Consider the following 27,026-nt stretch of genomic DNA (forward strand, 5'->3'; position numbering starts at 1 on the left):
GGAGCCTGGGCGCGGTCTTGCCTGAAAGAAGAGGATGATCAGTATACCACTCTCTCAGTGCTTTCGTGGTACTCGCCTCCGCTAAGAAGGATCCTCATGATGGCGTGTGTAAGGTCTTTGGGCAGGCTAGCATCCTCGATGACGGATGTTGGCTTTCCGCAATGGGGCAAGGCCGCAGTTGTATGACAAAGTGGTGTTAGAAACTGCCCTAAAGCAGACTTCCTTTTCTCATCTATTCCATCTAGACATTATGTGTTTCATTCAAGCTGGAGCGGCTAAGGAGTTCCTCGCCGTCTTGTCCTTTCCTGGTCTCGGGCGCCAATAGTGAGACCTTCGTTCTCCACAAACAGAGGCAAGACAACGAAGGCTCCAATGCTGGCCGGGTAGCCGGAGGAGATGGCGCCCGCAAAAAGCGCTGCGAAGCTCTGTGGATTCTGTCCGGAAGATCTGATGCTGGGGGGTTTGAGAATGGGGTACCGTATATGAGTAGAGTACAGGCGGTTAAAACAAAGAGGATATACGTGGCTAAAAACAGGCAACAGTAGCCGGCTTGCAAGAAAGGAATGGGAACTTGAATTTGAAGATAGTTTTCAATCATCAACAGCTGCTAGCTGCCAGGCCGAACATGCATCGGAACCGGAATTTGATTTCGCCGAGGCTTGGCAAGCGCTTTTTGGGGACTCGTAGAGCTTACCTTCTTAGCTCATACCAATACTGTACTTCCTCCACATCAGGGTTCCTTATGACAGCATCAACGTAAGCTGCATGCGCAAGGGAAGCCCTTCTGCTTCACTGCACCATGGCTTCTGAGGATGAGGCAGCGTACATGCCGAAAGACGCCGTCGGTCTTGCAATTGAAGCCACATTGATCACTGGGGCAGCTGGACTTGCAGTCGCTGCGATTCAAAACACTCTTACCAAGCAAAACGTATCAGGCTGGGGAGTTCTTACGCGGGGTGGGGGAATAATTGCAATCTTTGGTAGGCTATTATTGGTGTTACTCCTATATTCATAGCACTAATATAAGATATAGCTGCATCGGGAGGAACCTATGGATTCGCAAAAGCCGCGGCTGCGAACCTTCGGGAGAAAGATGACAGCTGGAACCCTGCTATTGGTGGCTTTCTGTCAGGTAGTGTCTTAGGACTAAGATGTTAGGCGGCCCTTTTTGTCAATGGATAAACGTCCTGATCAAGTCACAGTCCGAACATTTCCCGCTGTCTTGGGTTTCGGTGCTGGTCTGGCAATCGTGCAAGGTGCTTTTGACTATACTGGTGGAAAGTTTTCAGGCTACGACAAGGATCCAAACGTCGACGAGTATGAGCGAAAGGAGGCATTAAAGAAGAACAGGAGGAGACCCATACAAGAAACGCTAGAAGAATTGGGCGAGGGCAGAGGTGAGGCACCTGTTCAATTCCCACGGGGGTCAGTGTTACTAATGATCGCAGGCGTATATGGTCCCGGCTACCGAGAAAGACGAGCCGAGAGAATTAAGCAGAATTACGGTTTAGATGTACCTCGAACTTGACTGATGCAGTATCAGGCGCCATTCGATTTGCTAGAGTTGTACATAGAAAATCATGGTTTTTCATCGGCTGTTTAAGGCCGGGTTACTCTGCACGTAAAAGTCTTTCAAATCATGAAAGTCTATGGTATGATTGATAGTACGTAGAGCCTGCCTTTCGATAGCAGAGACAGTAGTAGATGAGGAAAAGCAAACCCGCTGATAACTCAATTATCCCTTAGAGCGTGAAAATCCAAAAGTCTCTGCAATCACACCGCAATAAAGTCTTCCCAGTAGACTCATTCGGTTTCGGCATATAAGAATCATGTCAATCAAGGCTGGAAAAGGATCATCGGATTCAAATGTCAAAGAGCACTTCTGCCGCCGATTCAAGCAAGAGGAAACCTGTAAGTATCAGTCGCATCTTCAAGAACGTCTTTGACATTCAAATCTAGCGCTCCAAGAGCAGATGAACCGCTTGAAGGAAACCGCCCTACAGCCAGTCGAGCGAGTGAACATAACGGATCAATGTCTAGCCAGCATATCCCAGCTTTCCAATGAGGTCAAGGATGCCTCAGCTTATCTCCCAGCCTACGACCAACGCACTTATTCTACGGTCTTTACAGTGTTTCTCTGTCAAGCCTCGAGCGATGCTAATAGAGCGGGCAGCTTAACAGGCGGTCAGGTCTCTTGATGAAGAATTACAGGGAATACGCAATGCTTCTGCTCCGAAGCGCAGGTTTGCATTTAAGAAAAACGTTGCGCAGAAAAATTCCGCCAACTCTAGCAATGAACCTTCGGAAGACTTCTCAGGCCAAAGCCGGGCAGCTACTGGCGACAGTGCTAAGATAGCTTTCTTGAACGAGCCTGATTACGATAGTAGCGACCAGAAAGGAAACCAGGACAGTCTCGATGCTGGGCCCGTTTCAGGGGCTGCAGGTGCTATCACGATCACATCACTTTCATCCACTCATCACAGACTCGAATCTGCTTCTTCAGAACCGGGCTCATCGATATCAATCACAAAAATTGACCACAGCGCCGTCGACCTCTCCGACTCATTATCAAGACCCTTTGCAACGCTAGCCATCAATTCTGTGACCGAAAGTCTCATAATCTGCGGCAGAACCAGTGGCGCCGCGCATATCACAGGCGTCGAGAACAGCACTCTGATCGTTTGGAGTCGTCAAATGCGTATGCATGAGTGCAAGAGCTGTCTTGTGTATTTGCGTTGCGGCAGTAGACCGATCATCGAAGACTGCAAGGGTATACGGTTCACGCCGTTTCAGCCCGTCTATGTAAGTATTCCCTTCGTTAAACTTTAGCTGTTCTCGTTCATGATTTGACGTTAGAATACCACTGAATCATCACGGCCAAAGTCTCCAAATATGTGGGATCAAGTCGATGATTTTAAGTGGCTGAGAGCGGAGCATAGTCCGAATTGGAGTACGTTGCAGCCAGGTGATGAAGGTACAATAGGGAGCGGGCCATGGGAGGCCATCAAATCGTTCATTTCCACTGGGTGTACCCTCCCGGAGCTTGATGACTTGCTCAGAGCTGCGAAGGTGATATGAGAAGGAATTTTCGACCGTTGACTGGGTATGATTGGCAGCTGCTAACCCTTATGGTTCATTCGAACGCCGAAGGCGCTGGGTTAGCAGCCATCATCAGAAGTGATCCAACCGTCTGGAACCAAGTATGCCCTGAAGACCTCCAGTGAAAAGAGCCCGCATTGTCAGAAAAGAGCAATTTACTTTCCCAGATACATATCCCGCTATGCCTGCTCACACTAAAGACTTCCAAGAAATATGGTACGACTCCTTCTTTATTCCTGGATTCCCACTCGTCCTAGAATTGGGTTGGGAGCCATATGTACAAGCAGCAAGTCAGGAAGATAGACATATGAATAGTGAACATGTGTACAAGAAGCCCGAAAGGCTAGGAACCTTGGACTCGGAAGCTGATAAGCTGATGGTTGTTTCCAAAGCAAATTCCCTTTGGCTTTTTAGCATTGCAGCCTACCCTCCATAGAGAGCATTACGCCTCTCCCTCAACCTCGAACGGGCTCTTCTCCACACCCATTGCCTTCCCGATCCCATCATTACCGGCCGTTACCGCACCATTATTGATCGTTCCTGAACTGTCCACAATATTCCCAGTGTTTTCATTCGCCCTGTCATCGTCCATTCGACTAGGAGTCTTCACCCCCGGTTTCTCCCTATGAGTAGTCACCTCCACAACGCTGAGACTGCTCTTCATCGCGCTCGGCAGATCGACACTCAGCAATCGCTGCTTCATCCAAGTCGGACTCGAGCCAGACGCTTCCTCATCCTTCAACCATCCTACTCTGCCGCAACGTTCCACAAGTCTCTTTGTCGTCTCGTCTACAGCCCCGAAATGTTGATTATCATCCTCTGCCATCATAGCTAATAGTCTGACCAGCTCATTTCGCTTGTAATGCGGTGGATGCTTCAGCTGTGTGTGGGCGAGGAGGGGGTATAAGACGCGGAGGTAGGTGTGGCGTAGAGCGGTAGAGGAAGGAGGAAGGTCGAGCAAATTCCGCAGTATGATGTCGAGGAGGACGTGGAGGTCGTTGGTGTAAAAGTACTCGTACGTAGGCGGTGTGGTGAAGAGGAGATAGAGAAGTTTGAGAATGAGCAGCTGGAGGGAAGTTTCGCTCTCTCGGTTCAGGAGGAGGATGATATTCTCACCGAAGGTCTTGTAAGCGGACCCCTGAGCGGAAAGGATCTTCATGACTTTGTTTGTCAGAGGTGTACTTGGCGAGGTGGTTTGATTTGGGCTTGGGTCGTGAGCCGAGCACATGTATTGCTCGTTCAATATAAGCTGAACATATCAGCAAGACGGTCGCTTCTGTCCTCAACAGGACCCACATACCACGACTCGTATGACTGGATAGTGATAGGGATCGTTCACATCGTCGGATAAGCCCTCGATGATCTGGAACATGTACGCAACGAATTCGTCTTCGATTAGTACTATCGCTTCTCGTCAGAATTCTCAAGCCCGTGAGGAAAGCCGAGGACAACGCTGACTTAAGTCTTCTATTCGCAATCGCTGTATTCGTGACATTTCGTAAAGCAGTTCAAGCAGCATTCGATGCAAGCCCGCATCATCGTCTCTTCCCTCCTGTATTAATTCAAGCAGCCTTGGGAACCCACCCTCCTCTTTCATCATCTCGAACGTGATGTCGTTTTGCTGGCCATCGAAGAGAAGAAATGCTATGATTAGGTGTAACGTGTCTGGGGAATCTTCCTGTTGCACATGAGCAGCTGATTGTGGATTAAGAGTGAGCGCGCCATACCTGCAGCAGGCTGTAGACAATCTGTCTGCGGACATAGTCTTTATTCTCGATGAAGAGAGAGGACTCGAGGAGTCTGTATGAGCAGCGGGCGATGTCATATTCGGTTTGTACGTATTCTCCTGTGCCGATACTCAGTCTTTCGCCCATTTTCTCTGTGGACAGTGGACAGCGCAGACCCTTGTAATTGGTGACAAAGGTCAAGTATGACCGTAGAGCATTGTCTATGAGCTCGTGTGACTGGCATTGTACGGAGACTATCTCTTCAAGTTCTGAAAAGCAGGGTCAATGCGTGCGTTAGTGGAATGGTGGAGGCGCTGGCTTACACACCATCCCAGAACTGCTGCTCATTGTCTAAGGTGTAAGACACCTCAAACTCCATTGCTCAAGTGACGACTGTCATGATCAGAGGCTGAAGGAGCAATTGTCGTTCAGTCTCCGTGACTCAGGAAGATTACTTAGTGTCATGGTTCACAAGCGCGGCAGGCGAATGGTCACGACGAACTAAGTAACGTGGATGAAAGCTCTAGTAAATTCGGTCCACAGCTCTTTCGCCATTCAATTCTCGGTGAATTCTTTGGGTCCTAGAGTACAAATACGCATATCTACTTGGTATAGTGACTCATAAGAATGACAACCTCCAGGCTCCGAGACAGCCCAATTTGCTCAGACCAAAACCATACGCCATCAAATGCATAGCTTGCTTATGCCAATATACTTTCAACGCATCCATGACATTACTCATATCACACAGTGACTTATCATGTCGGCCTCTTGAATGGATGTGCTTCTGTGTTCCTGCTCAAGAGATTAGGAAATAGGAGTTGGGAGGGAAAAGGGTCGGTACTCACAGCACATAATCATCCAGACTGACCACATCAGGCTCACTGAATAAGAGATAGAAATATTTGAGCGTCTCCGCCAACCAGAAGCTCTCCATTTCATCCAAGGCCACTGGCTTCTTGCTCGTAACATCTGATATCGCGGAAGCGCCATAGGTCGCAATGGTATGTTTTTCGATGGCCTTGAACATCTCCCAACCCTTTTCGCGCCAGTACTCGTCGCCGGTGGTGCGGTACATGACGAAAACGGATTCAATCGCCTCTGGTCTAAGGTTTGGTGAGCATCTACACTTCGTCTTTACAGTGAGAAGGGTAGTTCACCTGAGGAGATATCTGCCGCCCGTAACCTTGGTCATCCCTGCTGGTAATCTCTCATCGCTGATCCTAGCCTTCACGAACTCCTCGCGTGTAGGAATTGGTGGTGGGGTGTAAACCGTAGGTTTGGTTGTGCCGTTGGAGTGTTTCAACCCTGTTGCTTTGTCCTTGAGACCTAGGGTAGGCGCCTTTGATTTGTCCAAGTGTTGTTCCGCGGAAGTCTCCTCAACCATGGACTCTTCATTTGTCTTGATAGTCGATTCTGTGACTGTGTCCTTCGGTTCTTTGGGAATCGCTGCCGCTGTTGGTACAGCCTTTCCTCCTGCAGAGGCAATTGGGTTCTCTTCATTGAAGTCTCCAAGTTGCCTTTTGTGAAGATACTTTGAAGAAGCGTCAGCTTCTCCGGCCTTGGTCATGAGCTCATCAATCTCTCCTTCCAAGAGAGCAGCTTTTGGCTTTATAGACTTGTCTACTTTCGATTCGGAGATGGCACTTTCAACGAATTGTGCATCACCTTTCTTACCAATTGACCCTTTCGTTTGAGAGCTGATCAGTCCCGGAATGGACGAGGCCTTGGTGACTTTAGTCTGAGATGTCTTATCTCCCTTTCCTACAGGTTCGTCGAGGGGCGCTTTTTTCTTGGAGCTTAAGACAGCTTGCTGCCTCGAGATTCGGTTTTTCTCACGCAAGTCACCGAAAGGGTCGAGCGATTCATGCCACAGCGTTTCGTTCCATGGACAACTGTCCACATCTGGGCAAGGAATAGCTAAATAGCTTTCGGGCATAATACCTGTGTTCGTTGCTTCATAGGCCCACACACATCCGTCTGTAAGCTTCCAAGCGATGTCCATGTCATCCTCGCGATCGAAGACCTTGGCACCAATGGCGAACATAGCCCCGGCAAAGCAAGTGAGGTGTGTTCCCTCCGGCTTTAGGTCGACCTTATCGTCGGTAGGATTCTTTCTCTCGGCGACCTTGGCTAAACCTGCATGTAAAATATGTCTTTTCTCGTTGGGTATCATGGGGCGAAACAAGAGATTCTTGATGGTGCTGTCTGCCGCCATCTCGTACATAGCTCGATACTTCTCTTCCAAGCCTCCAAGAAGCATGTATTCTTTTGGCAGGTATTCGTACATAGAATCCGCCTGGCCACCAATTCCGAATTCTTCGCTCGATGTGTACGGCGGTGATGCGAGGCCTTGCGGCTCACACTCTGCGGGTTTTGAAACAGGGTCCGTGGAGACCTCTCTCTTTACCAAAGCACTGGCGGCAGAAGACTTCTGAGCGGAATCATGCGATTCGTGGTTGACATGCGTGGCTGCTTCGACGCTACTATCAGGAGCTTCAGGCAAAAATGCGCTTTTTGATTCTGCTGGACTCTTTGCTCCCGCTTTCCTCACCTCATCCACTGCGTCCACAAGACCACCCTCACTTTTTGACTGGAGATCCTCCTCAGCCTTGATTCTCCTCGCCGGGCCTTCATCTAAGAGACTCGGACTATCTGCCGCTGCAGCTTTATCCTCGGCAATTAGCAGCGGTTTCAAATTTGTGGGTCCTTTCCTTGTCGGATGGTCATATTTCGTTTGTGGAGCCTGCTCTGGTTTCTTGCATCCCGAGGCATCGACTTTCAGGGGCCATAGGCCAGGCATTCTGGTGTCATTCTGCCAGATCTCAAACTCATTGGTAATTCGAGCAACTGCATCATAATACCTTGCCTCTTTCGTGATCTGTGCAAGCCTCGTGAATTCAACTGATAGAGACCCCAACTCCGCAAGAACGACTCTCGTTTTTGCTCGGTGAGGCTGAGAGGCGAAGGTGCTGCGAAAATGTAAGTGGATGTACATTGCAATAGCTCATTTGCAGACTCACGGCTTCCACATATAGAAGGTCATAGGCATGCGGTTTGGTGTGTCAAAGGCACCCATGAGGATATCCGCCAACTCCACGGCTTTATCCAAAAGTACTTTATATGTGCCACCACTTATGTCATACGCAGCAACAAGGCCTCCAAGATATCGAATAACGGTCTCGAACAGCGGTATGTCGTTCCTCGCACTTGTAGTGAAGTCTATCTCCTTGACAGCGTCTACAGCTTCCTCAAATTCGTCCTTCAAGTCCATCATCCACAATGTATCCAAAGTATCTACCAGTGTTGCGCCCCATCCGCAAAATGGGTTGCGATGCTTGCCAGATATTGGGGACAACTCGTCTTGCCTCCACGCCTTCGATCTGTATCCATCCCAAGAGAATGAGAAGGCCTTTTTGATGATTTCTCTTTTGTCTTCTCGAGCTGCCTTATCGCTTGCAGATTCGGCTGTGAATTTGTGCTGAATCTGTGGAATTGCTTTCGGCTTCCCTGTAGGTAGTTGTATAATGTCCTCGGTCGGGATAGGGAAGTGCTCTGGCTGCTGGCTCCAGTGAATCTTGGGGATGCCTGTCTCCGCAATTATCTCCATTCTGCCTTTCCCACTCTCGGGTTCAATGATGGGGTCTGCTGGGCCAGTCTCGACTTTTGTTGTCTTGTTGGCGGGTGTAGACGTAGCAGTTGGGGCAACCTTGCCTGCTGATAGAGGCTTGTCCCCAGCGACCGAATCGCCATATCTAGAAGCTGACTTCACGAGAGATGTTGGTTTGGCTCGGGACTCCGGCTCCTGTGCTGCGGCAATAGATGGCCTTGCAGTCCCCGAGTCTGCGAGACTATGCACAGCTATGGGCGCATTGATATCTTTGGCATTCGATCTTTCTTCACTATCTGAATCTTGCTCTGATTTCGAAGCTGGTGGAGAGGAAGATTCAATCTTTTGGCCAAAGTTCTTAAGCCCCTCGACGCTCGCCGCACCCGCGCTCTCGAGACCGCCTAAGGTTGTGAAATGGTATAATGCACCGACTGCAATGACAGCAAAGACCAGGAAAACCCGGTATCGGCGCATTCTAAACATGTTGAAGGCCGGAGGTGGTCCCGTGTCCCCTGAGCTCTGGCGGGCTCAAAAGTCGCCCACGCGGAGCGTTATTCCTTCAGGTAGGGACAGGAAAGTTCCATTGACAACACCTAGGCCTACTTAAAGATGGAAGTACGATAGTGGGATCAACTTTGCTCAAGACCTTGGTGGGTAAAGATGAGAATGATCTAAATTGATTGGCTAGATATCTCCTCTCCTTTTCGAGTTTCAACGTCTTTTACTTTTCACGCAGCGCCGCAGAAGGACTAGAGTTGCGGGAAGTTATTTAAGGTAGGGCTTGGCTACCTTACCACTCACCTTTCCCCAGGCCCACACCACCCATGCCAGATTTTCACCAGGCACTCCATGATCCATCAGAGCGATTTCTTTGCATTTTCGTCTTCAACGGACGATTCTGGTCATGGCGGGTGGTATTGCGGAGCAAAGCTATGGAACAGAATACAGTCCGTTGGAGGTAAGGTCTCTGTATATGGATACTCCATGCAAAAAAGGATGTTGTAGCAGTCGAGGCTTCATGTGGGGTATCTTCATTGACAGTTGCTATCTATTGTTCGCTTCCGCGTAGGTGCATTGCGAACATGTCTAGAATACAAACGCTGATGCTTTCTGTCATCCCAAGTAGCTGCATAGATGGAAGACATGCAAGTACTCCCACCCGAAAGCTCTCTGTAATAGTTACTAGCCCTCGCCTTCTCCGGGCCCAGGACCTTGTTGACGCCCCTGTGTGCGATTAGCCTTTGTTTTCAACGGTGTCACCTCTTTACCCACCATCTGCCTTGCTTTCAGTAGCTCATCACACAGTAGGAGGTTGGAAGCTATGCCGGAACTCGATGCAATACAGTTCCTCAAAACACGGAACGAATCGTATACCCCTTCTTGAATTGGATCCATTGGCTCGCCCGTCACTAAGTTCAGGCCAACGATGTTGCCCTCCACTTGCTCGTCCTGCAGTGCAGCCACTATTGGATAGGATCAGCACTGACAGGTAGGGGACGTGGGGTTCCTGAGCTTACGACAATCTTGGATGTCATGACCGGAATTTGCGGCAAGAGTCTTTGGTATTACCAAAAGAGCGTCTGCGAATGCTGAGACTCCATACTTCGCCTTTCCTCTTACCTGCCTCCTGAAAGCTTCGCTTGAGAGGTGTGCAGCGCACGCTATTTGAAAGGCTCCTGCACCTGGCACAACGCTCTTGTCGACAATCATGTTGTAAACGCTTCGCAGTCCGTCTCGGACTGCATCTGTAATTTGCATAATGGTATGTGTGTTGGGACCTTTGATGAGGAGCGTAACCGATTTTGGGTCTTTTACATCCTCCTGTTAATTGGTTGGTAAGAAACCTTCTCGTGCGCGCAAGCAAAGCATTGGCCACTTACGACAAATGTGTACTTCTCTTCCCCAAGCTGATGTTCATACACAAGTCCAGCCCATCCAAGGACGTCCGGGGTCAGGTCATCTACACTGTTTTGAGCTGTACCGCCACAAACAAGCTGCAACCTCTCCATATTCCTCCTCTTCGCTCTCCGAAGTGCGAAGATGCCGTTCTTAACCAGGACATCGAGACTTAATGGATCAATCCCCTTCTGGTTGATGATAACAAATCCCTTTTTTGGGTCATTGCCACAAACTTCCTTCTTGAGTTCAACGATTTTTCTAAGTTTATCGTCTACGAATCTCCTTTCGCTCTCCACGAGCTTCTCGCGTTGGTCTGCGCTCGAATAGTAGAAGCCTGAATTTACTTCTGACTTCTCGTACTCTAAGCTGACGTTCAGTGTCAGGATAAACGCATTTTCCACGCGCTTGGGCATGTCTGGGTGTCGTGCTCCGTGGTCTAGTGCAAGCCCACGGATGAGGGATGTATCTGAAGCTGTCCGATGCTGCATCTTCATTATCTCAATCATGAACAGATCTGGTTTTGCAGGAGGATGGTATATAGACAAAACTGCGTCTACAATGGCCGGAGTAAGCTTTTCGGCCAGTGTACCATTCAGCTTGGTGGCGAGTGAGGTGCGGGCAACGGAGAGAAGAAGCTCTCGATCAACCTCTTTCTGCAATTTGAAGGTGTCGAGGAACTGCAACGAGTCGAGACTTAGCCCCTTCCTCTCCAGCAGACGCCACAGAACCCACCTTCAAAGTCTCTGTTTTCGCAATCTCGTAGCCGTCTGTGATAATCCGGGGATGCAGACCTTCAGATATATGCCTGTCTGCCTGCTTGAGTAGCTCTCCTACCATCAGAACCACCGAGGTTGTGCCGTCTCCTGTAATGTCATCCTGAGCAGTAGCCGCTCTTGCTATCATAACCTTTTCGAATAAGCGTTTCAATCGCAGACCGAAACGGGCATACGTACTGCGGTAGGATTTTGTATTTGCTGAAAATTTCTTAGCCGTACCCTGTAAAAGGTGATCAACAATGCAATACCATTTCTCTTAGCAGTACGTTTCCATCCTTTGTCAATTTGATCTATGAACACATGAGCTAATATGCTCCAAAGGCCCTATAGCCAGATGGTCAACACATACTGCTCCAGCTCCGTCAACCAGCCTGAGATGTGTCAGTATTCTTTTTCCAGAGGTTGTAAGGAGACACGTGCATTTTTATGGTCCCCGTCGGACCGAGGTTGGATTTGAGGACATCTTGCAGGCCTTCTCCAGCAGAAATGTTGACTTTCAAAGCTTCACCTCGTCTCTAAATACACGTTAGCAAGCATGCTGATTCAGTAATGCGGAGATGGCTAACCCGTGACTCCGCCTTTGGATTCAGGAGCTGCGCTGCAGACATTGTGATGGAAAGAAAAAAATACACAGAGAAAAACCCTTGAGAAATTTATTTTCGTTAAGATGGATTGCACAAATAAGTATCAACGCGCCGCTAATATTCAAGAACGCGGGCACCTGTTTCGGCAAACGCGGTTAAATTAGGCGAGAGATTAAAGTACTGACAGAGGAACGAGCTTTTGTAAAAATATGAAGATTGAACAGTGACCTCGATTCTCTTAAGAAGCTCATGCGCACACTCTCTCATAGGCATTGGACTCCGCATACCGTTTGTATAACTCTGAACAGGATTTCTCATCCTCTCAGGAGTTCCAGCGCACACTTTCTCCAAGTTTTGGGAGTCCGAATACCGTCTATGCAACATGTCTGTCGATTATCTTCTGCATGAAAGCTCTGTTGGCTATGCTATATTTCGTACAATGCTACAACCGGACACTGTCGGCGCTCGATTGAAAGAGGTTCAGGACTCAGTCCAGGTACTCCCTTGTTGCTTTGCTCTTGTAAGAAACATACTGACCTCTCAGTTTCTTGAGAAGTTCGGCAAGATGGTCAAGCTGGTCTCTTTCGCGCCCTTCCAGTAAGCGGCCGAGCGACGACCTGATTTGAAAATCCAGAAGTTAATTACATTATTCAGAGGTGCAGCTCAGGCTCTGCAAAATGCGAACGAAGTCAGCGAGGGCATAGCTTCTGAATTCCTACTTTCACTGCTTGAAGTCAATCTACCGAAGTCGGGGAAGAAGAGCAAGATTACGCTCGGGGTAGCGGACAAGAACCTCGCTGGTGCCATAAAGGGTGCATTTCCTGGACTCGAATGCGAAACAGGCGAGACTTCGGAGATTGTACAGGAAATGCTTCGCGGCATTCGTCAGCACGCACACAAGCTCTTGAAGCAACTGCAGGAAGGAGATGTCGAGCGCGCAAATTTGGGACTGGGCGTGAGGCTACCTATATGTGATCCAAGACAGTTGAAGACATGGACTGATGGAGTGTGATGGTGTTACAGCACGCCTATTCGAGGGCGAGGGTTAAGTTCAGTGTACAGAAAAACGACAATCATATCATACGTCAGTAAACGCACCTTCGCCGTCACTGCGTCGCTAATCTTATTCGCAGAGGCTATTGCTACGTTAGACAATCTGGACAAGGCAGTAAATTTGTTCTCGTGAGTGCACATTTCAGAGAAAACCCTTTGTAATCGAATCCTTGGTTCGAGCCGCGCTTCGTGTCTCGCGAGCAGTAGGCGGGTCTCAACCCTCACAACTGTTCTATAACCTAGGTGTTTCGCCTTAAAGAAGCCATGCTGACTCCGAAAATTGCAGGATGAGAGTCAGAGAGTGGTATAGTTGGGTAAGTATTTCATGAGTGGTTCTCCCATCTGCAATACCGCACTTCGAGTCGCACCAGCTTTTTTGGGAACATTGTAGCATTCTGGCTGCCATTTTTACTTACTAGACTCGTCTCACCTGACATTGATCAACGGAAGAGCTGATTCGGCAAAATTTTCTAGCATTTCCCAGAGCTTATTAGGATCGTAAGCGATAACCATACTTACGCAAAGCTGGCTCTCTTCATCGGACCCAAAGAGAGGTTATCGGACGCAGATTTGAATGAGCTAGCCGCCCAAGTGAACGACGATTCTGAGATAGCCCAAAGCATTATTGACGTGGCTAAAGTCAGCATGGGTCAGGCAGTAAGTTTCCCACGAGTTTCTGTAAGCTCAAATATGCTGATTCACTTGTCTAGATTTCGGATGCTGACATGGACAATGTCACCACCTTTGCATCAAAAGTGGTCAGTCTAGCGAACTACCGGAAGACACTTCACAGCTACCTGGTCTCAAAGATGGGCATAGTAGCACCTAACCTGGGAGTACTGATTGGTGAGATGGTTGGAGCACGATTGATATCACACGCCGGTAGCCTTACAAATTTATCCAAATACCCAGCATCCACGGTTCAGATTCTTGGTGCAGAAAAAGCCTTATTTCGAGCATTAAAGACCAAAAGCAATACACCAAAATATGGCTTGATTTACCACGCGTCTGCCATCGGCAGAGCCTCGCAGAAGAACAAGGGTAGGATATCTCGGTTTCTGGCGAACAAGTGTTCCATCGCATCTAGAATCGACAACTTTAGTGAAGCGCCGACCACAAGGTTTGGTGAGGCGCTGAAGAGCCAAGTTGAGGAGAGATTGAAATTCTACGACTCAGGAGCTGCGCCTACGAAGAACGAACTGGCCATGGTGCGTATCGCCTTGCTCAATCGTAAGAAAGCTGCTTTGAGGTCGTGCTAATCATAAGCTTCAGCGTAATGCAATGGACAGCGTGCTTGCGGATATCGACCTGGCGGATCCAACTGCAGATGTGGACAGTGACGAGGAAATGGCTGATGTGGCACCGAGGGCAGTGCAGAAGCAGGAGAAACAGAAGAAAGACAAGAAGGAGAAGAGGAAAGAGAAAAGAGGAGATAAGGGGGAAGAGAGCGTAGAAGGCGAGAAGAAAAAGAAGCGGAAGCACGGTGAAGTCAACGGAGACAAGGAACGGAAGAAGGAAAAGAAAGCAAAGCGTTAACTCAAGTCTTGCCTAATGCAATGAGTCTGTTTAATTGTGCTATGAGACGATGCACCGTCGCTGTCAGGCTAAGTGTATCTTGCAGACTATCGATAGGCGGCTTTTGACAAATGCCGGACGAGGCCATTCTTTCAAAAAGCTATGCTTCAGACCATGGTTCCATTCGCTCCATAACGCATAATTTGGCTATGCGTCACGCAGCCTCCCCAAAGTCGTAATGTCCAGTTTCACTTGCATGCTCGGTCGCGCCTTTCTCACCAACGCTCACTTTTCCGCAGATATTACACCTGACAGTAAACGCTGCCGTGTCGGTGTAATAATGCCTTTCCTGCAACACCCTGCACAATTCTAGTGCGCCCTCCAGGACAACCAAATCTTGAGCGTCAAAGATTTTGGTATCAAGTTCGGGTGGCGCGTATGCAGTTTTGTGTGGCGCATCTGAGGGTGACAATGCGATAGCGTCATAATGAATGCCGGAATAGACTAATATACACCGTTCCGGCCTTCCTTCATTGAAGCGGTCGGTCCGTAAGGTCTGCACATCTACGCAGATTTTGGGGTCAGCGTTGCGTATTCGAGGCAGATATTGGAGTTGCGAGATAAGTTTCTGGAGCGCAAAGGTTTCTTTTGCTCCCGAAAGATGTCGTATTACTCAATCCAAATACCAAATAGGAAGGATCAGCTCGGAAATGTACGCACCGATGGACGAAATTTCGACATCAAAGTGCTTGCTCAGGATGTCTAGCTCAATGGCCCCACCCCATGCATCCTCAGTCTGGATCCACCTGCAATAGTCATCTGGCTGTTGATCCAGCACAACGGCGCTATACGTCTCTGGATTCACTTGAATACTCTGAGCGATTATAGAGCGCAATTCAGTCATGTTATCCATGGCGCCGAAGAAAGCGGTGTTGAAGGCACGAAAGAGGCAGGAATTATCATCGGGCATGATCCGAAGGACTAAAGTGGAAGCGTGCGAAGGGAGAGGCAGCTCTGGGGCGTCAAGGGAGGCGGAGGTGGGTTTGCGGGTGAGAGACAAGGGCTTGCTGGTTTTTTGAGTTGACGACGGAGGAGCAGTGCCTACATCTGCGAAGGAGAATGAGGACGGTGTGTCTGCGGAGGACGGGTTCAAAGCCTTGTCTGCGAATACTTGACTGGGGCTTGGATCCAAGGGTTTTGGTAGTCCATTGACAGAGGGAGCTTGTGTAGTCTCGCTGACAATCAGCTGTTCCCCATCCAGGTTTATTCCAATATCTGACAGCTTCGCCGTCGTTGCGAATTCGCCGAGCGACAACGGCGTTGGTGGATAGCCATGTTTCAAATCAAACTTGGAGATTGATGTCCTTTCTGTAATTTGAGTCCTTAGATCTTCAACGGTCGCAGTTTCGGACAGTGATATCGCAGCTTGGCCCGCCGGTCCACGTATCCTGACCCTCATCCGTCTGGCAAAGTAGTATAAAAAGTGTTGGGAAGAGTTGGGGAATTCGTACGGAGATCTATCTGTATGGTCAACTCGCGCTTCCAGACGTACAATACTTTAATTCCGAGGGATCCGAGAATCGAAGCTCCAGCGCAGCGGCCCGCCAGGCCGCTTCAGCGTCTGTTCCGAAAGAGTTTAGGGCAAAACTCCAAAAGTGAGCCTCCCGTGGGAGTGAAGCAGACCTGCAAGCAAAGAGACGTTCAGGACAGTCAACTTCGAAGTTGGCATCTATCGAGCGAATCTCTTTTTTGCAAAGCTGACAACAGACTGTAAGAAGTGCTTTTGCTTGCGAGAAACACAGTATCCGAGTCCAAGCAACCAAGTCAACCCATACCAAGTGTGGATATCAGGCCAAAGATATCCAAGCCTACAGAGTGCCTGCGACACCGAGACTCAATCGCAAAGACGCTCTGGCAGTCACGGCCTATAGCCGATCGCGACGACCATGGCAGGGTCCAATGATTCTCTTAGTAGCCAGACGCCCATAGAGACGACCGAGACCCCGGCGCATAGCAATCCAGAAGGCCGTGCTCTCACGACCGAGCAAGTACGGGCGATGAAGAACATCACTGAAAGAATCTATGCATATAGGGAACCAGAGTAAGGATTCTCACCTCGTATCCGTGACAGTCTTGACACCTCGCAGTGGCTACGACCCTTCGAAGCTGTTTCACCGCAAAGTTAATAAACGATCAATGCCAGACTACTACGATGTGATCAAGGAGCCTGTAGCCCTGAGTACGCTGAAGGCTAAACTTTTGACGAAAGAGTACAAAAGCTTCTCCGAATACGTTCGTGACTGCGCCCTAATTTCACACAACGCCCAGACGTACAACAGAGCTGAGTCGGGAGCATACCAGGATGCCGTGGTCCTCAGACGGGAGTTTGAAAAAGAATTTAAAATTCTTGCTGACCAGGGTGTTATCTCACAAGAGGTGGCAACTTATCCTGACTTAGGGGAGCTGCCTCCTGTTGAGTCTCCTTTACCAGTCGAGGAGGAGGAAGATGACGATGTGGACGACGAGGAAGACGATGAGGAAGACGAAGAAGACTCTGACGAGGATGGTCCAAAGCGAAAGCGAAAGCGTGGTCCTCGCTCTACGGCCGCCATCACGAAGCGCGAAGGGGGTAAGGACGATGGGGGACTGAAGGGCAACGATGCCGAGTCTAGGAAGAGGCGAGGTCGACCACCTCGTGTGGATACTCCGATGGAGTCTAGAATCAAGGCGGTCTTGAAAGCCATTCGCAAGTACAAGAACGAGCATGGAAACATCATCATCCATCAATTCGAGAAATTGCCGGACAAGGTCGCCATGCCGGAATACTACATAGAAATCAAAGAACCAATTGCAGTTGAGCAGATTAAGGTACGTAGGAAGGATATTGCCAAGATGCTGCCCAGGTAGCCCAACAGGGTGACAACTTCTAACATTGCACAGAAGAAACAAAAGCGGAAGAAGTACCAATCCGTTGATCATTTCATGCGCGATATCGATGTCATGTTCAACAACGCGAAGAGCTATAATCAAGACGAGAGCCAGATCTACAAAGACGCTGTGTATCTCCAGGTGTGTCTCTGTAACGCTAGTCAAGCACCATATATGCTGACAATTTGGTTAGACCGAAACACACAAGCTTGCAGATGCAGAGAAAGAAAAACCAGACACAGAGTTCCAAATGGAAGAAGGTCGTTTGCCCTTACCAGGCGGCATCTTGCACAATGGCCAGCTATGGAAAGTTGGCGACTGGATTCACATACAGAATCCGAACGACGTGACAAAGCCGATCGTCGCCCAGATCTATCGTACTTGGCAAGATACTGACGGAGAAAAGTGGGTGAATGCATGCTGGTATTACCGGCCAGAACAAACTGTCCATCAGTATGAAAAGCACTTCTACCCCAACGAGGTGGTCAAGACAGGGCAGTACCGAGATCATCGTGTTGACGAGATTATCGATCGATGCTTTGTCATGTTCATCACGCGTTACAGCAAGGGTAGGCCACGAGGATCTTCAGCCGACAAAGATGTTTATGTGTGCGACTCAAGATACAATGAGGAGAAACACAAGTTGAACAAAATCAAGACCTGGGCTAGCTGCTTACCTGATGAGGTTCGAGACCAGGACTATCCTATGGATATGTTCGATGGGGGCGTCAAAAAAATCAAGAAAGTACCAAGTCCAATCTTGCATCTACTCAAGGAGGATGCAAAGGAGACGGACGAGTTACCCAAGCCAAGATGGGGAGCTGACAATGCTCCTCCTGCTGTAGGTGCGGTGTACAAAGGGCCGCGCGACGAAAACGTGAGTTTTAATAATACATTGACTTGAATCACTGCGGCCACTGACACGATTTGAAGCAATCTCCACCTCCAGAACCCACCCCATCACCTCCCCCACAACCAGCACCATCGGTAGCAAAACCTGTCAATAATTCAACGGCCTACGATACACCCAGCTATCCAAGAGATGGTCAGGGTGATGCTATCATGGGTGGCTATAACCAACCACCCGCAACATCTTTCAACCAACCTCAAGGCAACCTCGCCCAAGCCTACGGCTCATCTGTACCACTGTACCATCAACACTCGGCCTCCCCAGCTCCGGTCCATCATCCACATCAGTACACCCAGCAAGCCTCCAATTCCTATACGCAGCCTCATCCTGCGGCCGCGACCTCATCTCATCTTGACCATTATGCCACGCCAAATCGCTACGTCAACCAGCGCGTCGCTGGGCCCAGCATCCCTGCCCAGCGTCTCCCGGAGGTCGGCCACTTACCAGAAAACGCAAATCTAGCCATTCCCGAAGATACGCGCGATCAATTTCAACAAGATGACAATGGTCATGTGCTCTGGTTCACCTCGCCACCAGTGGATACGCTACCGCCCACAAAACCCCACTCGGCTATCGGGCACACCGCCAAATACCTGGCGGAAAAAATCCGTCTGAAAAAGGCCCTGAAGGAAAAGCGGAAGGCGGAAGGTCTCCCAGTAGAAGAGGAAGAGCAGCCGCAGCTCCTAGTGAAGAAGGCCAAACATGGCGTTGCTGGGGATTTGCAACAGCAGGTCAATGACTTGACCGTGAAGGCACTGTGGAAATGGAACGAACAGATGCAGGAAGGCACCGACAAGATCTATCAGACTCTCTACGGCCAGCATTGGGGTGAAGGCAAGAAGTATGAAATGGAAAAGCTAGCTAAAGTGCAAGCGGATGAGAAGAGGCGTCAGGCAGAGATTGCGAAGACTAAGCACAAGAGTAACTGCTGGGACGCAGCGAGAGCCTCATGCAGTGACACCGGGATCTACAAAGACGACTGGGATCCGAGGTTTTGAGGAGAGTGTTCTTGAAGCCACTAGTTTGAGCTTCTTTGGCCATATCTACTTCTTTTCTGGTGACAGCATCACCCGCCTTTCTGCCCAGAATGAGGATATTATTAGCAATGTTCCTTTTCTCATACCCTATCCATCTGGGGTCTGGCCAAAGGTGTTGGCCTGACTCCGAGGCATCTTGCAGACTTTCTGTCCAGAGCTACACTGCTGAACAGCGTTGATACCCAAAGTTGAAGGCGAATGGAGATCTTTGGCCCTCGGTCATTATGGATAGAATTATATACCTTGATAAAAGTGGTGACGGACACAGCAATGAGGAAAGCGCTGTAACAACATAACGTCCCGTGCTTCAATTACTGGCCTATGTACTCATCGAGTCCACTGACCAGTGTCGAAAAGTACCGTAACACTAAGGTAGCCTTTGATCCCGCAGCCTCTAGCGCCAATTGCCCTTCTCTTACATCATATGCGCTACGCTTTGCCTCTTCCGGCCTTCCCTTTCTCTTCAACTTGTCCCAAGCCCGCAAACAGTCCCTCTCTCCTTCTCGCCAATCCTTCCAGCTCCCTCCTCAGTCTCTCTACCTCTAGCAATGCCATCTCTCTGTCTGGCGGTAGCCCTTCGAATCCTCTCACGCGGCCTTCTAGACCCCGAACCCTCTTCTCCAAATCTCGCACCTCGCGCTCATCAACGTGTGTAGGCAGAGGAGGCAGAATCGGTAACCCCAACCTCGCTTTTCTATACTCCTCTGCCATTTTCTTCTCCTTCTCAGTGAGTGACTTAGACTGGTGGTGTTGACAGCAACACATGCTTTCCTGCCCAGAGTGAGCCCCATTCACTGCTGCTGGCTTCGGTCTCTGCTGGCCGCCTGTTGCTTGGGTTTGCACAGACTGCGGTGGTGCCTGTGAGTGTAGCGCTTGTGCTTGTATCTCTTCTCCGCGTCTTAGCTTAGCGAGAAATTCTTGAGCACGTGCATGTTCGGTCTTCAATTGCTGGTGCAAGATCTCAACCCGCTGGAGCTGGGCAGTGAATTCGGGGGCGGATGAGGGAGTGAGAGGGAAAGCCATAGGGCTCATTGGATTGGCTAAGGCCGTTAGGCGATGAGAGATGTGGGGTTCTTATGGGGGTATGACGTTCAACGAGGCTCTAACGGGCTTCAGAAGAGGATGAATAAAGATGCCAACTGGTTGAGGCGGTGCCTATGGAGAGGAGTGTCGCCGGTGCAACAAGGCAATCGTCACGTCGCACGAAGCTTTGATAGCACGCAGAAGGCAATGTCAACGGCAAGTGGAGCACGTCCAACAATGTACGTGAGCAATCTCAAGACGAGATGAAGGAGGACGCTTGTGAGTGGATGATAATTTGAGTGGTCGTGGTGTAGTATAGTAGAGATAATGAATGGCAAAGGATGTCAGCTTGTAGAGTACTCGTATCCTGAGCTCCGCAGCCTTGCGGATGATTGCTTGGGAAAAACGAGGAATGTGGAGAAGGGGAAAATTGGCCGAGCGGGATGAAAGGCTTGGCGCAGGCGGCAGGCGGCAGGCGCTTGTATCTTCCGAGTAAAGTAAAGTAATGAGTAAGGTGAGTATGGGAATAATGCCACTTGGCTTTCCAATTCTTCCATTGTTCAAATAAGTATCGTCTTCTTTTTCTGAGCACCCTCTTCGATGACACGATGCTCCTTAACTTTTCACAATGATTACACGATTATCATTCTTGGCTCTGGGAGCTGTTCTCTTGTCCTCGCCCCTTATTGATTGCACATCCCCTTCAGAGATACCCTCGGATACCCCCATCGCCTCCCTCGTCTCCTCCGCTAAATCCCACCTCGCCCAAGGCAATGCAAATGACGCGCTTACATACTTCGACGTTGCTATCTCGCGAGATCCTCGGAATTACCTCACAATCTTCCAGCGTGGTGCCACGTACCTTTCATTAGGAAAGAACGATAAAGCAAGTCAGGACTTTGACAAGGTACTGAGCATCAAACCTGACTTTGAAGGAGCGCTATTACAGAGGGCCAAGATCAAAAGTCGGAACGCGGACTGGGTGGCAGCAAAGGAGGACTATGTGAGGGCAGAGAAAACAGGAAGCGCAGACTTCATACGGCTCGAGGAAGCATGGGGAGCCGCATCACTAGCGTCGGATGCGGAAAAGGCTGGTGACTGGGAGAGTTGTGTTGGCCACGCCGGTACAGCAATAATGGTCGCAAGCACCGCTTTGAATTTAAGGCAATTGAGGGCACGGTGTCGGTTTGAGAGGGGCGAAGCGCTGGAAGGGGTCAGCGATCTGGCACATGCACTGCAGATATCGCCTTCGGCCATCGAGCCTCATATGCAGATATCGACGATGATGTTCTACTCAGTGGCGGACACAGACAAAGGCATTGAGCAGATGAGGAAGTGTTTGAGATCGGATCCGGATTCGAAGGCTTGCAGTAAGCTCTTTAGGCGGGAGAAGCAGCTCGACAAGGTGTTGAAGCAAGCCTCCGCATTGAAGGAGAAGCGCCAATTCAACAGCGCTGTGAAGCTTCTGGTGGGGACAGGTGAGGATCCAGGGCTGATGCAAGATGTGAAAGAGGACGTCAAGGGTTTTAAGGAGGCTGGCTACATTAACAAGAACTCTCCGAATGAGCTCTACAGCAGTCTGGTTGAGATGGCCTGTGAATGCTACACAGAAGTACGGATCTTTATTCCAAAAGTTGTTCGACATCTGTACTAACACATCCCAGATCAACAAGAAGAAAGCTGCTCCCTACTGTACCGAAGCTCTGACGTTGAACGTCCACTCGCTCCCCGGTCTCATCGCTCAAGCACAAAGCCAAGTTGATGCCGAAGACTTCGAAGCCGCCATTGGCACCCTCAATCTCGCAAAAGAACACCACCCTGCTGCCCAAGATATACAGCCTCTCCTGCAAAAGGCCCACACTCTGCTCAAACGCAGCAAGACAAAAGACTACTACAAAGTCCTAAGCGTCTCTACGGACGCTGACGACCGCACAATCAAAAAGGCCTATCGGACAATGACGAAGAAGTACCACCCCGACAAGGCAAGCTCCCTGGGCGTAACGGAAGAGCAGGCGGCGAAGAAGATGGCGAATATCAATGAGGCTTACGAAGTGCTTAGCGATCCGGAGTTGAGGGCGAGGTTTGACAGGGGTGACGATCCTAATAATCCGGAACAGCAAGGGCAACCATTTCATGGAAGTCCGTTCGGGCAAGGGCCCGGGGGTCAACAATTCTTTTTCAAGCAGGGTGGTGGAGGAGGTGGAGGGTTCAAGTTTCAGGGTGGAGGAGGCGGAGGAGGATTCCAATTTCCTGATGGATTTGGCTTTTGAACGGAAAGCATTGAGTGCATACATTGCTTGGAGTCTCAAGCGCTCGAATAGAGCTGAGAAGAATCATAGTCGCTTTTGTAGCATGAAATCATAGGGAGTACTCGTGTTGTCTCTATTGTTGATTTTCCACCATGCCAAGTAATGCTTTCCAATGGTTGTTGTCTCGAAAGCACTATAATATTCCCCACCCAAGAGTTCCATCACCTTTTTTTCTTTTGTTTAAAAAGATCAAATACTTACTTAGTTCACCAACAATCAATGTCCATAAAGAAAAGCAAAAAAAAATACAACTAATTGCTACGACACCTGCAGGGTTCGAACCTGCGCTCACGAATGAAACAGATGTCGAAAATCATATCTGAGGAGATAAAATTCAAGTCTGTCGCCTTAACCACTCGGCCAAAGTGTCCTGGAGAATAATTTGTCAACTATTTGCACCTATTTTGGCAATGGATCAAGATCGAAAGCCAGCTGTGATTCATCCGTTCGCTAGACACATGGACATTTAATGCTACCAGAGAACAATACAGAAGACGTGCGGCTCCATGACTCATTTTTGCCTCTTGCCTGAGACTCCACACGCTATGCCAACATTATCCCCAGACCCAAACCCTCATGCTTTACCAGAACAACATGCGAAACGCTGAAGCAATTATCCTGTGAAAGCGAAACGTCCGAGGTCAAGTCTTGGCTTCGCCCGCTCTTCTACCTCGGTTGCGGTCCCGCCTTCGTCTTCTGAATCCGGGATGATGGCGTCCTCACTACCTTTCGTGATGGAAGCGTCAGGTCCGATGCTGTAAGCTAACGGCAACCCGATAATAGGTTTTGTCACAGGTGTGCTATCTTGGATCGACGCGCTTTCCTCAGCCCTTCCTGGGCAATTTACAGTACTGTTGAAGAGGCTGCTGCAGGATCTTGATCGATTCATGGCACTCAAGCCAAGCCGTTCTAGAGGTGTCGTATTCCGCTGTCTAAACATTGGAGGCTTCGATATCGCTTGGCTTGCACTGACCGCCGCCGGATGTTCCTTTGGGTTCTCCATCTGACTTCTTTGTAATGCCATCCGTTCTGTCTCCGGCCGATAGGTATACTCCTGAGTCAAGGCCTTCAATTCGGCGCTGACATGTTTGTCCAAAGTTGCAGCAACAGATGGCGCGGAGCTTTTGAAGCTTGTCGCGGATGTACTGGAAGGCATCCCTGACTCTACTGTTCCTCTGGAGGACGTTGAACGTTGCGAATCCTCTCTCGATATCTCTTCATCCCGCGTTCCCGGGCGGCGAGGGTCCTCTGCCGTCTCCTGACTATCATTTTTGAATATTTCCATCCTTCCTTGTCTCGATGGCTGTGGACATTCTGACACATCTGGCAAATCGGCCATTACATCCTCGATGGAGTCGTCTGACCAAATGGTTATATCTGCGCTCTTTCCTTTTCGATTCTTCTTGCTTTTCTTTATTGATGGGCTAGGATCTGTGATATTGGGTGCGAAGAATCGGCTTCGTCCGGACTCTGATGCGACTACATTCCCCGGATCCAGGCTATCACTCGGGTCAATGCAAAGCCTTCGTCGCTTTGAGGGAGTGAGCCCAGTAGGAGAAGCTCCTACGTTGGTCACAGTCTCTGTAACTCTGTTTGCCAAAGCAGATCGAGGTCCAGAAGGCACTGAAGCACTCGGCCTGAGAGATGGCAGCCCGGCCGGTGCTGAAATCGACTCCCACGTCAATCCATTGGCTTGCCGCAGAAGTCTTTCCTGTGTTGGCGAGGGCGTAAAGCTGTTGGGGTCCAATTCTGCCAGTGGTGTTCTTTTTGGCTTGAAAAATGAATCTATCGATTTGACGGCTTTCGTATCTGGACCTTTGTCGACCGTACTCCTACGTGGATTACCCCATTGGTTTTTGGGGGTGGTCTTGACTGTTTCCTTGACACGAATGGGTTGTTTGGTCATCGGGTCAAGGTCCCCCTTCGCGACTCCAATGGCAATTTCTTGCTCTACCTCGCCACCAATGAACGAGAAGTCTCTAGGCTGTGCGTCGGCCTGAAGATCGTTCATCATCACAACGTCTCTTTTCAATGGGCAAAAGACACGTTGGTGGAGGAATGTCAGCTCGGCCTTGTAGAAAGCTTCGAGGTACCCTGGGGGTACATGATATTGTCCGTCGAATGACAACATTCGGAGAATCTTCTCTATGGTCTTGTGCTTTCGCACAAGCCGGTAAGCAGACTTCAAGCCCATTCTGTTTATCCTAGCCAGATAATCACATCCACTGAGAATGGCCATGCGTCTGAACTCAGCGTCTGACCACCCAACCAGGCTAATTTCTCGACAAGCCGTAAAGTCGGCCCGATTGATCTCGATACAGTCACCATACTGGTCAAGTTTTGTCAAAAGCCGTTTGGCGCCAAATACCAGTAGATCCGAATCCTCAGACAGCATGCCCTGTATGATTCCTTGCCGCTCGAGGTAAGCCAGCTGAGCATCTGCTTCGTAAGGCGCAACGACATATTGAACGCCAGCTTTCTTGAGCTCTTCTATCAACTGTATTGCCATTACCGGGGTAACATCGACTGCCTTTTGGAGCTCAAGGTGCGCTTGGGAGGGTTTGTTGAGCCGGTATAACTCGAGTCCCTTTCTCTTACTCTCTTCACGCTTCTTTGCCCTTTCAATTTCTGTGGCTGCTTTACTGGGCAGGTAGTCACCATCGAAAACTATGTACGGAATCACACCGAAGTGGATCAGCATTCGTACTCGGTGCATGGAAAAGTCGATATGCCTAGACCAGGGTCAGCTACGGAAGGATATCTCAGGATGGTCGAGTATACTTGGTTGTCGGCTTGCCCAGGGCGAGATCAATGGCGCAGGCCACCGTCCCTCGATGTAGCCAGCCATATGCATCAACTCCAATGGTCTGGCCGGCAAATTTCTTCAGATTGCAAGGCTTTTGGATGGATTTCAGGAGTGGGAGCAAGCCTTAGAAAGGTCAGAACTGTACGGTATATCATTGAGCTCCCAAACATACCAGAGATCCCCATTTTCATAGCAAAAGTACGAGCAATAAAGTTAGCAACGTCCCCACCTCCTCGTGTTTACCTGATCCATGAAGGGGACCAGATATGTATGCTTCCTGGGAACTGTAGCCAACTCGAGAGCCACGATCCTTAAAATAGCATTTTGTAAAGGAAAAAAGTCTATCAAACACGGATTAGTGCTTTCGTGGTCAACACTGATTTTCCTCGAGGTTCGAGAGCGCTAAGAGCGCGTCGCGCTTCTAGCGTTCTGTGAGCGGAGATACCTTTCGCCGAAGGCCCTGCGAATAATTTTCCATTGTTCAAGAAGCACACCAGAATTAAAGGAAGAGACTTGTCAGGGTCAAGATGCCGAAAAGTTTGGCCAAGGTACAGAAGAAAGTCGCCAAGAAGAAGGGGAACTCTACCAGTTTGCACGAAAATAGCAGAGATGCTCAAAAACTAAGGAGGGCAGGCGCCAGATCTGAGAAGCTGTACGCTATACTTTCTGAAGCAATCCTTCCCCATTCATGCTGTCTTATGGGTCGTCAGACATGTCTCAAATAGTTCTCTGCTTCTAAGATGTGTCACGCGACTCAGAATTCCAACGCTGACTCCAAAATCCTCCAGGGATAAGCTCGCAGCAGCGAGAGCGAAGGCAAACCAACCTCATTGTCCAGGAACCCTTTCCAGATGAATATGCGATGCGAGATGCTGATTCCGCCAAGTGAAAAGAGTGGCCTACTTCCAGGGAGCAGCAAGAGCAGCTACTGCACCCCTAGAGGCGGAGAAACTCCATGGTCTCGTTAAGGGGTTTTTCTACATATCTCTAGCTTGGGGTTTCTCGCTGATGAATACCAGATTTCTTGGTCGTCACGACGAAGAGCTTGCAGAAATTAAGAGCCAGCGAAGACCCGGCCGACCTTCCAGTACTCGAGAAGACCTACTGTGCGTATCTTAGGAGTCCGTGTTTCCTCTTTTGAACCAAATGCTGAGTCTTGAGACATGTCTTGCGAGTGTTCACTCTCTCGACGTGTTCCAAGGCTCACTATACCCCCCTCAAGCAAGCGGTACTGACCCTGAGATCATAATCCAGACAGCAGTTCATGATGACGGAGGACCAAGAATATAATGGAGGATTTTGGATTCCAGACATGCAAGATGAGGGGAATCTTAGGATACTGCGCGAATGGAACGGACAGTATACTGCACTAAATACGTTCAAGTATGTTAGGCTGTCGAGAAACGGCACAATGCGGAAATCAAGCTTCCCTCCGAAGGGCCTTTCCTGACACAATATGATCATCTGGTCCAACAATAGTGGCCCAATTGTGTCCTCACTCAACGTTCATTCGATTGATGGTAATGGGGGATCATCGGAAGCATAGATCTTGTTCTTATCTCGCATGAGTTCAACATACACAAGCTGTACTGAAACCTCAATGCTATGACATGGCGTCCTACTCTATCCCATCACTTCTTTCCAGCAGCAGTCTCATCGAAAACATACGTGAGATGGCACTTGCCACAATATTGGCGGTTGTGCATAGCAGCCATGAAGACACCAGCTCCGCACTGTCAATCTCGTCAGC

General features: G+C 49.4%; 12 protein-coding genes and 1 non-coding gene across 13 annotated transcripts; 6 read left to right on the forward strand and 7 right to left on the reverse strand.

The window, feature by feature from the left end:
* Positions 1–799: 799 nt before the first annotated feature.
* HO173_001004 (uncharacterized protein) lies at positions 800–1,528 on the forward strand (the record flags this gene model as incomplete). The annotated part of the gene is made up of 4 exons (XM_037302951.1): positions 800–980; positions 1,034–1,153; positions 1,203–1,397; positions 1,449–1,528. 4 exons carry the CDS (start codon positions 800–802, stop codon positions 1,526–1,528), a joined length of 576 nt encoding a protein of 191 aa, XP_037170458.1.
* A 301-nt stretch (positions 1,529–1,829) lies between these two features.
* HO173_001005 (uncharacterized protein) lies at positions 1,830–3,078 on the forward strand (the record flags this gene model as incomplete). The annotated part of the gene is made up of 4 exons (XM_037302952.1): positions 1,830–1,911; positions 1,960–2,120; positions 2,182–2,802; positions 2,857–3,078. The coding sequence occupies 4 exons, from the start codon at positions 1,830–1,832 to the stop codon at positions 3,076–3,078; spliced, it is 1,086 nt and encodes a 361-aa protein (XP_037170459.1).
* A 463-nt stretch (positions 3,079–3,541) lies between these two features.
* On the reverse strand, positions 3,542–5,205 carry HO173_001006 (uncharacterized protein; the record flags this gene model as incomplete). The annotated part of the gene is made up of 5 exons (XM_037302953.1): positions 3,542–4,348; positions 4,400–4,500; positions 4,558–4,777; positions 4,827–5,095; positions 5,154–5,205. 5 exons carry the CDS (start codon positions 5,203–5,205, stop codon positions 3,542–3,544), a joined length of 1,449 nt encoding a protein of 482 aa, XP_037170460.1.
* Positions 5,206–5,584: 379 nt separating this feature from the next.
* Positions 5,585–8,919, reverse strand: HO173_001007 (uncharacterized protein; the record flags this gene model as incomplete). Its single annotated transcript, XM_037302954.1, has 4 exons — positions 5,585–5,621; positions 5,675–5,932; positions 5,987–7,798; positions 7,850–8,919. 4 exons carry the CDS (start codon positions 8,917–8,919, stop codon positions 5,585–5,587), a joined length of 3,177 nt encoding a protein of 1,058 aa, XP_037170461.1.
* A 699-nt stretch (positions 8,920–9,618) lies between these two features.
* Positions 9,619–11,719, reverse strand: HO173_001008 (uncharacterized protein; the record flags this gene model as incomplete). The annotated part of the gene is made up of 10 exons (XM_037302955.1): positions 9,619–9,660; positions 9,709–9,899; positions 9,954–10,257; positions 10,317–11,012; positions 11,068–11,241; positions 11,289–11,309; positions 11,360–11,401; positions 11,461–11,482; positions 11,532–11,626; positions 11,678–11,719. 10 exons carry the CDS (start codon positions 11,717–11,719, stop codon positions 9,619–9,621), a joined length of 1,629 nt encoding a protein of 542 aa, XP_037170462.1.
* Positions 11,720–12,077: 358 nt separating this feature from the next.
* HO173_001009 (uncharacterized protein) lies at positions 12,078–14,284 on the forward strand (the record flags this gene model as incomplete). Its single annotated transcript, XM_037302956.1, has 9 exons — positions 12,078–12,191; positions 12,240–12,292; positions 12,350–12,650; positions 12,719–12,779; positions 12,829–12,877; positions 13,035–13,062; positions 13,223–13,405; positions 13,459–13,956; positions 14,021–14,284. 9 exons carry the CDS (start codon positions 12,078–12,080, stop codon positions 14,282–14,284), a joined length of 1,551 nt encoding a protein of 516 aa, XP_037170463.1.
* A 193-nt stretch (positions 14,285–14,477) lies between these two features.
* On the reverse strand, positions 14,478–15,722 carry HO173_001010 (uncharacterized protein; the record flags this gene model as incomplete). Its single annotated transcript, XM_037302957.1, has 2 exons — positions 14,478–14,827; positions 14,984–15,722. The coding sequence occupies 2 exons, from the start codon at positions 15,720–15,722 to the stop codon at positions 14,478–14,480; spliced, it is 1,089 nt and encodes a 362-aa protein (XP_037170464.1).
* A 487-nt stretch (positions 15,723–16,209) lies between these two features.
* HO173_001011 (uncharacterized protein) lies at positions 16,210–19,099 on the forward strand (the record flags this gene model as incomplete). Its single annotated transcript, XM_037302958.1, has 5 exons — positions 16,210–16,364; positions 16,411–17,131; positions 17,204–17,332; positions 17,385–18,068; positions 18,125–19,099. The coding sequence occupies 5 exons, from the start codon at positions 16,210–16,212 to the stop codon at positions 19,097–19,099; spliced, it is 2,664 nt and encodes an 887-aa protein (XP_037170465.1).
* Positions 19,100–19,567: 468 nt separating this feature from the next.
* Positions 19,568–20,170, reverse strand: HO173_001012 (uncharacterized protein; the record flags this gene model as incomplete). The annotated part of the gene is made up of 1 exon (XM_037302959.1): positions 19,568–20,170. One exon carries the CDS (start codon positions 20,168–20,170, stop codon positions 19,568–19,570), a length of 603 nt encoding a protein of 200 aa, XP_037170466.1.
* A 619-nt stretch (positions 20,171–20,789) lies between these two features.
* Positions 20,790–22,431, forward strand: HO173_001013 (uncharacterized protein; the record flags this gene model as incomplete). Its single annotated transcript, XM_037302960.1, has 2 exons — positions 20,790–21,773; positions 21,826–22,431. 2 exons carry the CDS (start codon positions 20,790–20,792, stop codon positions 22,429–22,431), a joined length of 1,590 nt encoding a protein of 529 aa, XP_037170467.1.
* A 300-nt stretch (positions 22,432–22,731) lies between these two features.
* On the reverse strand, positions 22,732–22,840 carry HO173_001014. Its single transcript has one exon. It is a non-coding gene; the product is annotated as a tRNA-Ser (tRNA).
* Positions 22,841–23,083: 243 nt separating this feature from the next.
* HO173_001015 (uncharacterized protein) lies at positions 23,084–25,467 on the reverse strand (the record flags this gene model as incomplete). The annotated part of the gene is made up of 3 exons (XM_037302961.1): positions 23,084–25,202; positions 25,252–25,399; positions 25,449–25,467. The coding sequence occupies 3 exons, from the start codon at positions 25,465–25,467 to the stop codon at positions 23,084–23,086; spliced, it is 2,286 nt and encodes a 761-aa protein (XP_037170468.1).
* A 336-nt stretch (positions 25,468–25,803) lies between these two features.
* Positions 25,804–26,726, forward strand: HO173_001016 (uncharacterized protein; the record flags this gene model as incomplete). Its single annotated transcript, XM_037302962.1, has 5 exons — positions 25,804–25,928; positions 26,065–26,108; positions 26,163–26,247; positions 26,296–26,382; positions 26,531–26,726. 5 exons carry the CDS (start codon positions 25,804–25,806, stop codon positions 26,724–26,726), a joined length of 537 nt encoding a protein of 178 aa, XP_037170469.1.
* Between the last annotated feature and the right edge of the window lie 300 nt (positions 26,727–27,026).

This window comes from Letharia columbiana (genome assembly GCF_014066305.1).
Source record: "Letharia columbiana isolate WasteWater2 chromosome Unknown Sc0000001_s0, whole genome shotgun sequence".
NCBI classification, from domain to species: domain Eukaryota; kingdom Fungi; phylum Ascomycota; class Lecanoromycetes; order Lecanorales; family Parmeliaceae; genus Letharia; species Letharia columbiana.